Source organism: Schistocerca serialis, chromosome 3 (assembly GCF_023864345.2).
Source record: "Schistocerca serialis cubense isolate TAMUIC-IGC-003099 chromosome 3, iqSchSeri2.2, whole genome shotgun sequence".
In the NCBI taxonomy this organism is placed as follows: Eukaryota; Metazoa; Arthropoda; class Insecta; order Orthoptera; family Acrididae; genus Schistocerca; species Schistocerca serialis.
In genome coordinates, this window is record NC_064640.1 from 432,792,347 (window position 1) to 432,806,435 (window position 14,089).

The 14,089-nt window shown below is 38.1% G+C and overlaps 1 protein-coding gene across 1 annotated transcript in view; it reads left to right on the top strand.

Annotated features, from left to right (window-relative positions):
- The window catches only part of LOC126470318 (cyclin-dependent kinase 10), a 125,348-nt gene extending 111,754 nt beyond the window's left edge, over nt 1–13,594 (top strand). Inside the window, exons 8-9 of the mRNA XM_050098095.1 lie at nt 8,215–8,387; nt 13,454–13,594. Of these exons, the coding sequence (XP_049954052.1) occupies nt 8,215–8,387; nt 13,454–13,489 (209 nt within the window). The 3' untranslated portion in view covers nt 13,490–13,594. The remainder of the gene's footprint in view (nt 1–8,214; nt 8,388–13,453) is intronic.
- Nucleotides 13,595–14,089: the final 495 nt, after the last annotated feature.

Here is a 14,089-nt window from a genome sequence, read left to right on the forward strand (position 1 = left end):
ATTTACCAGATATAGATTGGGACACTCAGATGTTTAGGACGGGTGGTAGGGACAGAGCATCGAGTGACATTATACTGAGTGCACTATCCGAAAATTACCTCGAGCAATTAAACAGAGAACCGACTCGTGGAGATAACATCTTGGACCTACTGATAACAAACAGACCCGAACTTTTCGACTCTTTAAGTGCAGAACAGGGAATCAGTGATCATAAGGCCGTTGCAGCATCCCTGAATATGGATGTTAATAGGAATATAAAAATAGGGAGGAAGGTTTATCTGTTTAGCAAGAGTAATAGAAGGCAGATTTCAGACTACCTAACAGATCAAAACGAAAATTTCTGTTCCGACACTGACATGTTGAGTGTTCATGGAAAAAGTTCAAGGCAATCGTAAAATGCATTCTAGACAGGTACGTGCCGAGTAAAACTGTGAGGGACGGGAAAACCCACCGTGGTACAACAACAAAGTTAGGAAACTACTGCGAAAGCAAAGAGAGCTTCACTCCAAGTTTAAACGCAGCCAAAACCTCTCAGACAAACAGATGCTAAACGATGTCAAAGTTAGCGTAAGGAGGGCTATGCTTGAAGCGTTCAGTGAATTTGAAAGTAAAATTCTATGTACCGACTTGACAGAAAATCCTAGGAAGTTCTGGCCTTACGATAAATCAGTAAGTGGCTCGAAACAGCATATCCAGACACTCCGGATGATGATGGCATTGAAACAGAGGATGACACACGTAAAGCTGAAATACTAAACACATTTTTCCAAAGCTGTTTCACAGAGGAAGACCGCACTGCAGTTCCTTCTCTAAATCCTCGCACAAACGAAAAAATGGCTGACATCGAAATAAGTGTCCAAGGAATAGAAAAGCAACTGGAATCACTCAATAGAGGAAAGTCCACTGGACCTGACGGGATACCAATTCGATTCTACACAGAGTACGCGAAAGAACTTACCCCCCTTCTAACAGCCGTGTACCGCAAGTCTCTAGAGGAACGGAGGGTTCCAAATGATTGGAAAAGAGCACAGGTAGTCCCAGTCTTCAAGAAGGGTCGTCGAGCAGATGCGCAAAACTATAGACCTATATCTCTGACGTCGATCTGTTGTAGAATTTTAGAACATGTTTTTTGCTCGAGTATCATGTCGTTTTTGGAAACCCAGAATCTACGATGTAGGAATCAACATGGATTCCGGAAACGGCGATCGTGTGAGACCCAACTCGCTTTATTTGTTCATGAGACCCAGAAAATATTAGATACAGGCTCCCAGGTAGATGCTATTTTTCTTGACTTCCGGAAGGCGTTCGATACAGTTCCACACTGTCGCCTGATAAACAAAGTAAGAGCCTACGGAATATCAGACCAGCTGTGTGGCTGGATTGAAGAGTTTTTAGCAAACAGAACACAGCATGTTGTTATCAATGGAGAGACGTCTACAGACATTAAAGTAACCTCTGGCATGCCACAGGGGAGTGTTATGGGACCATTGCTTTTCACAATATATATAAATGACCTAGTAGATAGTGTCGGAAGTTCCATGCGGCTTTTCGTGGATGATGCTGTAGTATACAGAGAAGTTGCAGCATTAGAAAATTGTAGCGAAATGCAGGAAGATCTGCAGCGGATAGGCACTTGGTGCAGGGAGTGGCAACTGTCCCTTAACATAGACAAATGTAATGTATTGCGAATACATAGAAAGAAGGATCCTTTATTGTATGATTATATGATAGCGGAACAAACACTGGTAGCAGTTACTTCTGTAAAATATCTGGGAGTATGCGTGCGGAACGATTTGAAGTGGAATGATCATATAAAATTAATTGTTGGTAAGGCGGGTACCAGGTTGAGATTCATTGGGAGAGTGCTTAGAAAATGTAGTCCATCAACAAAGGAGGTGGCTTACAAAACACTCGTTCGACCTATACTTGAGTATTGCTCATCAGTGTGGGATCCATACCAGATCGGTTTGACGGAGGAGATAGAGAAGATCCAAAGAAGAGCGGCGTGTTTCGTCACAGGGTTATTTGGTAACTGTGATAGCGTTACGGAGATGTTTAATAAACTCAAGTGGCAGACTCTGCAAGAGAGGCGCTCTGCATCGCGGTGTAGATTGCTCGCCAGGTTTCGAGAGGGTGCGTTTCTGGATGAGGTATCGAATATATTGCTTCCCCCTACTTATACCTCCCGAGGAGATCACGAATGTAAAATTAGAGAGATTAGAGCGCGCACAGAGGCTTTCAGACAGTCGTTCTTCCCGCGAACCATACGCGACTGGAACAGGAAAGGGAGGTAATGACAGTGGCACGTAAAGTGCCCTCCGCCACACACCGTTGGGTGGCTTGCGGAGTATAAATGTAGATGAAGATGTAGATGTTATTAAAGCGATTGCAAGTCTTTGTCAATTTATAGTTTGTTTGCGAGATAGCTTCGTTGACACATGACTGTGGTTCCAAGTCGTGTCTTTTCGGGGTGTTTACAACAAATAACTTGAAGCAATTTAGTGCTGAGAAATTCTTTTCCAGTGTTTGTATCACATCGTGGCCTTCATTACAGGCTACATTGTTTGCACCACCGATTATTATCACATAGTCGTTTTTAACGTTCTCAGGATCGCAACCCGATAATACTTCCTCGATTTTTGCACCAGGTTTCACTATTCCACACACTTCAGCATTGCTAAGATTGCTTTTTACGATATCTGCTAAGCCTCTACCATGGCTGTCCGCAAAAATGTGTACGCGTTTGATAGATTTATTTGGAGCAGAAAGTTTTATAGTTGTCAGAACTCGAACGTTCATTTGTTGAAGATATAGGCTTTGGCTTATCAAATGAAACTTCCTTGTGATAACTTTCGCTTTTAGGGACTTTAACACACGATTTTAGTTTTGATTCTGCGCCAGTCACTGATACACTGTTACTAGGAGCAAATTTATTTACATCCACCAAGTTTGTGTCACTTACTGTTTGTGAAGTATTAGTGCCCGGTGATCTGCGTTTGTTGTTGACTTTCCTCCATTCCGTCGATTTATCCATTTTATCTTGTTGGAGTAGAAGCATGTTTACCTTTGTTCTTAGTTGTGCATTTTCGAGCTTCAGGCTGTGGTTTTCTCTTCTTAGACCATCAATAACGAAATGTAAACTTGAAATGCGTTCACTAAATTTCGAGAATTCACTTTTATACTTTACACACGCTTCTTTTTTGATTGCATTACTATAATTCATTTGAGTGATAAAGTCAGGTACACCTGGACCTGCCGCCGCCTGGTGCTATTGATAATTTATCTGGTCGGAAATTTAGCTTTTGATGATACTTTATTAAAAGATTTGACTGACAAAATTGTAATCCATTCTCTTAGAGGATACTTCTAAAAGTTCCGTGAATCAAATTGATGTACCATTGGTATTCTGTACCAGACAATCTGAATATTGTGTTTAGGTGGTTTTTCATATCTTTTAAAATAGATCCAAAAATGATTCTCCATATCTATATATCATAAATGTAATGCACAGACAGTTATCACATGGAACACACATGCCATTCATAGAAATACTGTGCATGTTGCATTCCGCCCCGTACATTAGTAGAATATGATTTCATGAATGGTTTATTACCACATAACAAAGCATATGATCCATAATGCAGTGCAACTGTAACAGCAGCAAGAAATAGGGGAAAAGAATCTCTGAGTGGACCTGTGTTGCCCATGATGTAGGAAAATACAGGTAGGGGACAGGATAAAATGGGTAGAGTTTTAACATCGATACATCATTTGGTTGGCCTGTGGTGATGCCATTTGGTGCTATGCATAAATATCCTATTGCAGGAGAGAGTGATACAGTGAAACCCCGCTTTTACACTTTTCAGGGGACTTAAAAAAAAAAAAAAATGTGCAAAATGCGGGAAAATGTAAAATGTGGAAAATAATGTTTTAAGCTGTAAGAGTTACATATAGGATACCCCCTTGCAATTTATTTATGATGTATGTACATAACAGACATCAAAAGACTTGTCAGGGACTTCTTTATTATCTGATCAAGGTTTACTATCTAACAAAAACCGCTGATGTAACTGGAATTGATAATGTTTGACTTAATGTCAAACATCATAATTGATGTTTTTGAAAAGCCTGCAGCTGTTATTCATTATTTAAATAATGAAATACTGCACTAGTTACGTATTTTTTCAAGCTTAGCACGACGTGTTTCGAGAATTTTTTCTCGTTGTCAAGTGCAAATATATAACTAAGTATTTTGTACAGTGTTTGAATAGGTGTTATTCTGCGTCTCGTGCACTGTGTATATGAATGTTCGACGTCATCATTTACTTTTAAACCATTACTAAAAAACCACACACACACACACACACACACACACACACACACACACACACACACACACACATGAAAACTCTCACTCACATTGTTTGTGTAACAATTCAAAAAATATGTACGTAAATACTGCATTTGGCAATGAGAATAAATTCTCGGAACACATTTTGCTCAGCATGAATACAATAAATAACCAATGCTGTGTTTGCATTAAAAACATTTGAGCAACACAAAGTTAATGATGGTGCCAACTAGCAATCCACGTGGCCATACGCCGAAACACGCTAAATATGGTTTGACAAAGGTGTCATGATGATCACAACAATCACGAAACTGCATTTGCGCAGTAGAGACAGTTTGAAAATGGTTGTGATTGGTCATGATATCTTCATTTGAACGAACCTAGTTACTCCCATCAGCCACGATGCCACGTAGAGCTAGGCAGCGGAGGGAGATATAGCACAAATTGTTACAACTTTTACTGATTTACCCATTCAAATCCGCTGAATAGTGTGCCCTGGTGTCAAGAAACTTAACCACTTAATATTTGTAAACACTACTGGACGCCCAACATTATGCTAGCATCATACTTTCACCAGAAACATATTTTCGAATTGCGTAAATCACAGGAAAATTATAAATATTTTGACGCAAAATCAGGTGCAAATTAACATTGTGGGCATAGGAAATTTGACGGGACCGATAAAAAATGTCATAAACTGCAGGAAAACGTTAATTCTGGGAACGTGGGGATGTACTGTACGTTTAAAACAAATAATTTCTCACATGTCTAAGCTGATAGGGGGAAGTGGTACCTTAGTCATGCAATGAAAGTGCAGTTCTCTGCTGTTCTCTGTGTGTCATTCGATATAAATTTTTATTTATGTGGTTAATTTTGCAATGTTGACACACAAATATGGATACATCCACCTTGTCATCTGCATGATACTGCTTGCTTGTCAACTGAAGGAGAAATGTGAAAGCAGTTGATACTTTTAAAGTAAAGGTGATAGGTGCAAAAAGTTACATGTTACAGAAAAAAATTTATAGGCGATGCTCCACAGCTGTAAGTTACTTTATGAAGTTGTGCTGGAAGAGAGAGAGAGAGAGAGAGAGAGAGAGAGAGAGAGAGAGAGAGTCCGATGGCTGCTAAGCGAATCTCTTTATTGTACTACCAGTCGTGACCTACAGTGTCTTGTAGACCACAACTGATAGCTCAATAAGAGAGTCACTTAGCACTGTTTTTTCCAAACTGCCTTTCATTAATCTGTATGTCAGTCATGAGTGTAAAAAAAATTGAAAAGAGAGGAAGTTTTGGTAACTTGAGATATTGAGGAAAAATTAAATACAAGATACACCTACTTTACCAGGAAGCAGCAAACATGGTGGCTGAAGGTGCAAGTGTAGAGGGTACCCCATCCACCTTTCCTGTGCACTTCCTACACTCTTGTTCTCACCATATGCTTCAGTCACCACAAGCCAGAGGCCTGTGGCCCACTCATCTTGAGCTGAACCCAGCAAACTGTGCCATCAGACAATGCTGTCTGCCACATGTATGCTCAGTGTGTTCACTTGAAAATCATGTGATATCTGACATGGCAGATAGTACATAGCAATAAAGGTTTTATAATCAGAAGCAGACAGTTGCCTATTTTAAACAATTTATCATGGCTTTGAAACCATATGCCAAGCAAATGTTCAGAAAATACTTCTAAACAGCAGCCTCTTCATTAATGTATTCTCATGTGCTCTAGAAGATGTGTTATAGCCAAATATGTTATTACTACTCATCTGTTAAGTTATAAAGCTATATGGTTATGTGAACATTTAAAGTATTATTAGCTTTGAATGCTAGTTGTGACGCTGGTGCAAAACAGAAAACGCTAGTCTTGTGTTCCCAACAAGTAATATCAACAAACATGCCAGGACAGGTGGTATACACATATTAGCTGCTCTGCCAAGGAAAGGGAAGACAAGAGCAAAGAGAACAGAGAGAGGGAACAGTGTCCTCAGCTTTGGGGAGGGTAAGGAACAAGAAAACAACATTTAATACAAGTTATTGCAGTTCTAAATGTCCTCTTCTGAAGCCTTTCTATCTGAGGAGTCATTTGAAGCAGTGACAATCCTTCCCCTACAATTTTCTTGTGTGCCTTCCTTCAGAAAATCATTTTCATGCAGATTTTCAGTGTGGTATGCACACTTAATCCAGCCTTCCACCATGACATCCTCAATTGCTTCCTCAAGTAAATTGTGCACTTCTTTCATTCTGAACTTACAGTTTTTGTATGTGGCTTTGCTTTCACCAGATCCCATACATTTTCTAACAGGCTGCATTGGAAATGGTACAGAGCTGTGAAGTTCATATTGATTATAAAAAGTGCTTGTGGCTCCAGAGTTCTTCTAACATCTCCACTTTTCTGTAGCAGGCTGAAATTGAAATACCTTTATCTTATAGCCAGTATGCAGTTTATTCCTTCTTTGTACTTGAATTAGGAATTTTCTTCTTGAATAATAATTGTCATTATCAGTGACAATTGCACAATCCTCTTCTGAACCACATGCTAAATCTAAAAACTTGCATTTAAATGCGTCACTGTTCATTTCTTCATGATAATCAGTGGATTTGAAGGATGTAAATATTATCTTCACACTTTGGATAATGCCATATTCAGATGATCCTGCATGACAGAGTTTGTTTCCTTTGCCACTCAATACTTTCAGTGCACCTCTGCCTTTCGAATCTTGACGTACGTGGTTTCTGGCATGAATCTGATTGAACCAGCTCTCATTGAGGGTAAATAATTGGGCTTTGATGATTTTCTTTCCTGGTGTGTGGTGCATTTCTCTCATTGTTCTGTACCTAAATCGCAAAGATTTCAGAATTCTTCCATTTGAACGACGGTCCTTCTTTGAAAGCATCTGCAAGCATTTTCCTTGCAGGATACTTGCTACTGTCATAATATTCCATTACATTATGATGAACAATATCTTTCTGGAAATCATCCAAATCATTGGCAGTTTTTCTTCCACCAATATCTTTTCTCAGAGGTTGAAACTTGATTTCTGGATCACAGGTTTGCATTGCCTATGCTTCTGTAAATATTCTCTGCACTGTTCCCAGTGAAAGACCACACACACACACACCTTTCTTGTTGCAGTCTATGGTGCCAATAAGATGTAATCTCTTCTGGCATTGTCTTTAAGGTTGCGAATAAATTTGTATACATTTTATATGACCCCTTTGTTTGTCTATGTGTGTCGTGAAACTCGGGCACCTTAACTGAAAAACAAAAATGGCAAACAATCCCTGCTGTCTTGACTCTCTCTCTCTCTCTCTCTCTCTCTCTCTCTCTCTCTCTCTCTCTCTCTCTCGCTCGCATTCATGCAGTGCACACATGAGCAAATTTTGGCTAGTGGTTAGCAACAAAATTGCAAAGCCGTGTCAGGAGCAGTATGAATGAAGTGCTGTATTGCCACACAAACTATGTTAATGACAGATGTTCATTTAGTAATTGTTGCTTCTTACTTTATCTGGGTGGTCCTCACAGTAGAAATGAGATTGTGGCAACAGTGTAAGCCCAGAGTCAAAGACCAAGTTGGACTAGGCAAAAGGCTTGTCATTAGGACTTAGAAATGGTGGAAAGTTGAGGGATTGGAGAACTGACCTACCATTCTCACTTTCCACTTTCACTACTCCCTAGTGTGTGATTAGTTACCATAATTGGATAATAAACATGAGATGCAGAAAATGTCTCTAGATTTAATCATATACACTTCCTAAGAACTGTTTACCTTTACGCAAGATAAGAGCACTAGTCCTTCTTTCCTGATTTGCACATATTATCCAACTGAAAGTGATTTTATATTTTTTCTTGTTTGTTGTAGCATGTGACCCAAAACTGATGCCAACATTCCCACAACACCGGAATCTTAAGCCTGGAAAGCCAGGTGAAAATCCATCTTCGGGTTCAGCAGCTGCTGGAAACAGTGCACAAGACCCAGCTGATCCATCAAAAGCAGCAGATTGCTCACTTCATTTGCCAGCAATTTCAGATCTGGTAAGTATCAGAAAGTGCTATTATTTCATTTGAGGTCTTTGTTAAATGAATTTGTGAAAGTATCTAAGTATTTAATATTTCTAAGGAAAGAAAAAAATGATTTTTCTCTATTAAATGTCAATATTTTATTCAAAATTTATCGTCTAGCAAAATAGTGTAATGGTTAAAGGCTGGATGCACATTTTGAAAGATTTTCATTTTACTGTCCATCTACACACATATATCAGTTTGTCAGCAATTTCATTGATTTAATTCAGGTAAAAGAAACATCTTGGAAACAGACCAAGTCTTCTCTTTTTGTAAATTGCAAACATGTTTGAGAACGTTCTCCATTTAGAGCAAAACTTGATTATTACAAATGCCAAAAATAATGCCCTATTATATAGTTGGTTTGTGTGTGTGTGTGTGTGTGTGTGTGTGTGTGTGTGTGTGTGTGTGTGTGTGTGTGTAGGAGGGGGAGGGCATGCATGTATGTGTGTGTGTTTTATTTTTAAAAAATATTTGCTCTAATGAACTGTGGAAAGGATAAATGCAGAAACAGCGTATTGTATTGTAGAAGATGCCAGATTCTCATTGGTTAGTTCTAATGAAGTAAAGTACACAGTTGGGTACTTTTGCATGTTGACTGCAACAGTATGAAGTAGGAGATTCCGTGTTGTGGTGAAGTACAGTGGGGACCTGTGGCCTGTGATCAACTGTAAAGGTCATACAGAAAACCTGAAAAGGGCAGGAAAAATCAGAATGAAACTGCAATAGGCCTAGCAAGCCAACAGAGGATATCCAAGGAGCTTTCAAAAATGTTACAAGCCTCAGAATCTAAAATGCATCCAAAGGTTAACTACATAGCAATAGATGTAGTTTATGATTTGGAAAATTAAATGTAAAAACTTTAAAAGGGAAAGTTGAAGACCTTGTTGAAATTATGGAAAGACAGAAACTAGATACCAGAAACAAGTTTGAGAGGTGAAGGAAGGTGTGAACTGAGAAATAGGTGTAGACTGTACATAATAGCCAATGAGGAGTACACCAACAATGAAGTGGATATGCTTATAGTTTGGAGAGATTGATTGAAAGAGGAAGAAATTTGAGAATGGTAAAGACCAAATTGGTTGAAGGTTGGAAACTCATTTGATAAGAGAGGTTATGTGGCATAGTAATGATGAGGCTAAAAAGCTAGTAGCTGATTATATGTTTGCAGGTGATGAATGTTGAGTAACATAGCAGATATCACTATAAAACCATTGCAGGTTTGGTGACTATTGGCTGTTAGTAATGAACATTAGAAAAATAAAGGAGTGAGAGTGAACAGATGGTCAAGAAAGGCATATAAAGGTATAGAAGTTAAAGAAGCAGAGCTGAAGGATATTATCATAGAAAAATGAGAAACAAAATCCCACTAGGTGGGATGTGGAAGAAGAATGGAGGAACTTTAAGAACACACTGGTAGAAACTGCAGAGGGAGTGTGTATAAGGAACAGTAATAGGAGATATAAGGAGATACCATGGTGCAATTTTGAAGAAGGGTAAGAATTCAGAAATAGGGAGGCACAAAAACTGATCACAGAGGATAGGGAGAGGAAAAAGAGACTATGATGATTGAATTAGTAAAGGAAAGAAGAAAACACTGTATGGAATGATCATAATAGCAGAAAGTGTAAAATTGATTGGTGAAGATGGGAATGAGAGAAAGACAGAGGATGATCTTAAAGAGCTGTGGAGGACATATTTTGATAATCTGCTGAATCCATGTGGAACAACAGACAAAGATAGATATATAGAGAGTGAACTGAAAAAAGATTTAAATTGCATAGAAAAACATGAAAAGAGGAAAGGTAGCAGGTTTAGATTAAGTGAATGTGCAGACAATCAGAGCAGCAGATGATTTGGGGATGCAATGTTGTATCAAGTTGTGAAGGCTCTGTGGAAGGAAATGATTACTCCAGAAGACAGTCTTTAAGAATAGAAACTAAAATGATTTCAAAAACTGTAGTGATGTTACCTTTTATGCCACTGTGCAAAAATTTTTGAGAAGATTCTGAAGAGGTGAATTTCGAGAGAAATGGAAAAGCAGCTGAAATAAGGAAAGTATAGCTTCTGGCCAGGAAGGTTCAAAGTAGATCTCCCATTTGCTGTGAGACAGCTGCAGAAACACCATTTCAGAGATCTGCTGTTGATCTTCCTGTACTTAGAGAAACATAGTACATAGTGTTCAGAAGTGATTTTTGGAGGCACTAAGAAGGAAAGGGATGTACAGGATGACTGTAAAAGCCGAAAGAAGCATGCCAGGCAGGTGTAAGTTGTGTGAGAGTGGGAAGATGGAGAAAAAGATGGCAAAGCAGAGAAGTTGTTTGAAACAAGAAAGTCCAATATCTTCGTTGATTTTCATAGTGTTGTTTTATGTTACAATGGCACAGATGGCAGGAGAGAGAAAAGACAGGATTACAGCAGTGTCATTTGTTGATGATTTGATGAAGGGGAGGAACAATGAGAAGGAGGAAGCACAGGAGTGAGTGGGTTTTTGGAAAAGGTTGTCCAAGTGTATGGCCTAAAATTTAATCCAAAGAAGTGTGAATGAGTTGCTACAGTTAGAAAAAAGGATATACCTATATGTAGAAAAAATGACATTATATGGGGAACAGTTAAAACCAGTTGGAGGTTTAAAATAGCTGTGGAGCATAAAACCAGGGATGTGAAAGAAATAACAAAGTGATACGTGAATGTGTAAGGGAAGCTGATGGGAGTGTGAGAGAAATGATACGGAACAAGACAGCCCCCCCCCCCCCACCACCACCACCCAAAAAAAAGAAGGGTGATATACAAAATGTATTATATACTAACAAAAAGAAAAAGATGAAAAATGAAAGTATAAGGGAGATTGCATATGTGAGTTTCTGTAAGATAAGATGAAGGAAAAATATAAAATAGTTTTGGCATGTGCAGGGAATGGATGAGGATTCCTGGAAAAATGCAAGAGATTAAAATGAAGGGAAAGGAATGATGATGATGATGATGATAATGATGATGATGATGATGATGATGATGACGACAGTGGTGGTGGTAGTGGTGGTGGTGGTGGTGGTGGTGGTCTGAAAGAGGGAAGGTTAGGTTTTAGCGTTCTGTTGGCTGTGAGGTCATTAGAAACGAAGCACAAGATCAGATCGTTTCATGGATGGGGAGGGAAATGGACTGTGCCATTGCAAAGCAACTTTTGCGGTATTTGCCTCGAGCAGTATAAGGAAACCATGGTACACTTAAATTTGGCCAGCCAGGGAAGGATTTGAATTGTCATACTCCCGAATGCAAGTCCAGTGTGCCGTCTCACTCTAGTAGGCAGGCAATGTGGCCTCAACATACCTAATTTCATGATGAGCACTGTAATTTCATTTAAATTGATGTTTCAGACATATTGTCATTTTTTACATTCCATAGACCATTAATATACTTTACCTGACCAGATTATTACATATGAGGGTATGCTACAAAGTTATGCCTCCGAATTTTTTATGTGAAAATGTTTAAAGCTGTTTAAATAAAACAAACGATGTTAACATTCTACACCTTTATTCTTCATTTCGGTACATTTATTTCTCAACACAGCTACTCTGAAAACAAATACATTTCTTCCAACAAGATACCAGTTTGTTGATACTGTCACTGTAGAATGTTTGACTTTGTTGATGGATTCACCAGCTCACCTCTATTTCTGCCATTTCATCACTATTGAAGTGAAGTCCTCAAAGGTGTTCTTTCAGTTTTGGAAACAGATGAAAATTGGATGGGGCCAAATCAAGACTGTATGGTGGATAATCAATGACAACCTAATGCATCAGGTTTTTGCAGATGTCACAGTCCTCCTGTATAGTCTGGAACTGTCATGGTGAACGAAAAGGCCGTCCGAGTGTAGATGAACTATTTGAATTTTTGCTCTCAGTCGACCAAGTGATACACATGACATGTGATACCTCAAACAGGGTTGAGAACAGAACAAAAAATTGGGAGACATTACTTTTCAGCATACCTTTGTAGTGAAAAGTTCCACTGTAGTAAATTACACAGAAAGGAATCTCATTTTTATGGAATTAATATTTGTTGTTTATGGATACCCCTTGTCAAGAGGATGTAGATTTGCCACAGTGGAACTAATTCCTGTTGCTACTCTGTAGATAATTTCTGGATAAACACTTCAATGTCATGTTGAACCATACTTGAAATTTAAGTTGCTTAATTTTTGTGGTATCTTCATGATAATCTCTTTGCAATTTTTAAGTGCTGCCCAAATGGCATAAAACTGTATCAAGTTATGTTGCTCTGTATTAGCTCACACAGCATATGGGAAACTTGTTTCTTTGTATCTTGTTTCGCTTAATGATAACATATCTTGAAATTGTTTGTTTATATGCTTTAATCACTTGCATTGTAATAACGTAGGTTTGTTATTCAGATTCACGAGCATGGTTGGTGACACAACCACTACATGTGTTGGTTGTTCTCTAATAGTAATTCATTCAGATGGCACCACAAAGTGTCTTTAGATAAAAATACATCTTATGATGACACAAAAACACAGTTGTATTTGTTTTGGGATGTGTCTTGGAATTATAGACATGAAAGCACTTGCGAGTAAATTAGGATTAATGTCAGTCATGTACAGTTTTCAAATAATTAATAATTTTCTCATTGCTGAACTTCTATTTCGCTATTAATTTTTTGTATATTGCTTGTGATACTACAGCATCATTTGCCCTTTTCAGTATAGTATTTGTCTAGAATAACAAAGAGTCATTCAACATTTTTACCAGAAGAAAACTGTCAAAACATATTATATTTACTCTCTGTTAGAAATTTTGGTATATTAACTTTGTTGTATTTGTGTTTTAAGCATTTTTAGTGTAAGAACATCTTTAATAACTTTTAGAGAGGGACAGGGAGGGGGGGGGGGGGGGGGAGAGAGAGAGAGAGAGAGAGAGAGAGAGAGAGGGGGGGGGGGGGGGGAGGTATTGTGTGTGTTTTGTTTCCTGTCTAAAGCAAAATTTTGTCATTTACACATAATATTTGTTCTGTTCCAGCTTGGTTCATTGGTGAAGAAGAGGCGAATTGAGTGATGTGTGACAATTGACTTTAATCAGAATGCATTTGAGTATTTTGTTAAATAAAATTCTTCCTTGCTCAGACTGAATAAAGCTATGTTTTAAAGAGTGGGCATACTATATTGTCATATTAATTTTGATACATACGAATGAATGGTATGGCTACATCTTTTTATTTGAAACTTATTTGAGTGTTTAAAATTTTCAAGGAGTATTTCTTAGTTACTTTATTGAAAGAGTTTGACCTAAGAAATTTTTAGTTTTATCTGCAGCCACTGCATATTACATTCTCTAGCAGCAGTTATCACACTTAACTTTCTTATTTCTCAGTGAACATAGTAAAGGATCCTTGTTTTCAGGTGTGCAAAAAAGAATGTGTTTTTTTGCTATAATTATAATCATCTGACTGATGTCTAGTGTTTCCATATCCAGTGTGTAACCTGTTAAAAAAGGTGTCATTTGAAAGTGATTAATATCAGCATCAAGCACCAAGTAATCTATACTATTTTATAAAGACAAGTCGCTACCGAAAATCTCGAAAAGTTGTTTACGAATTTACTTCAGATTTTTACACGAGACACTAATAAACATTCAGACAGTCATAGGCTGTATGTT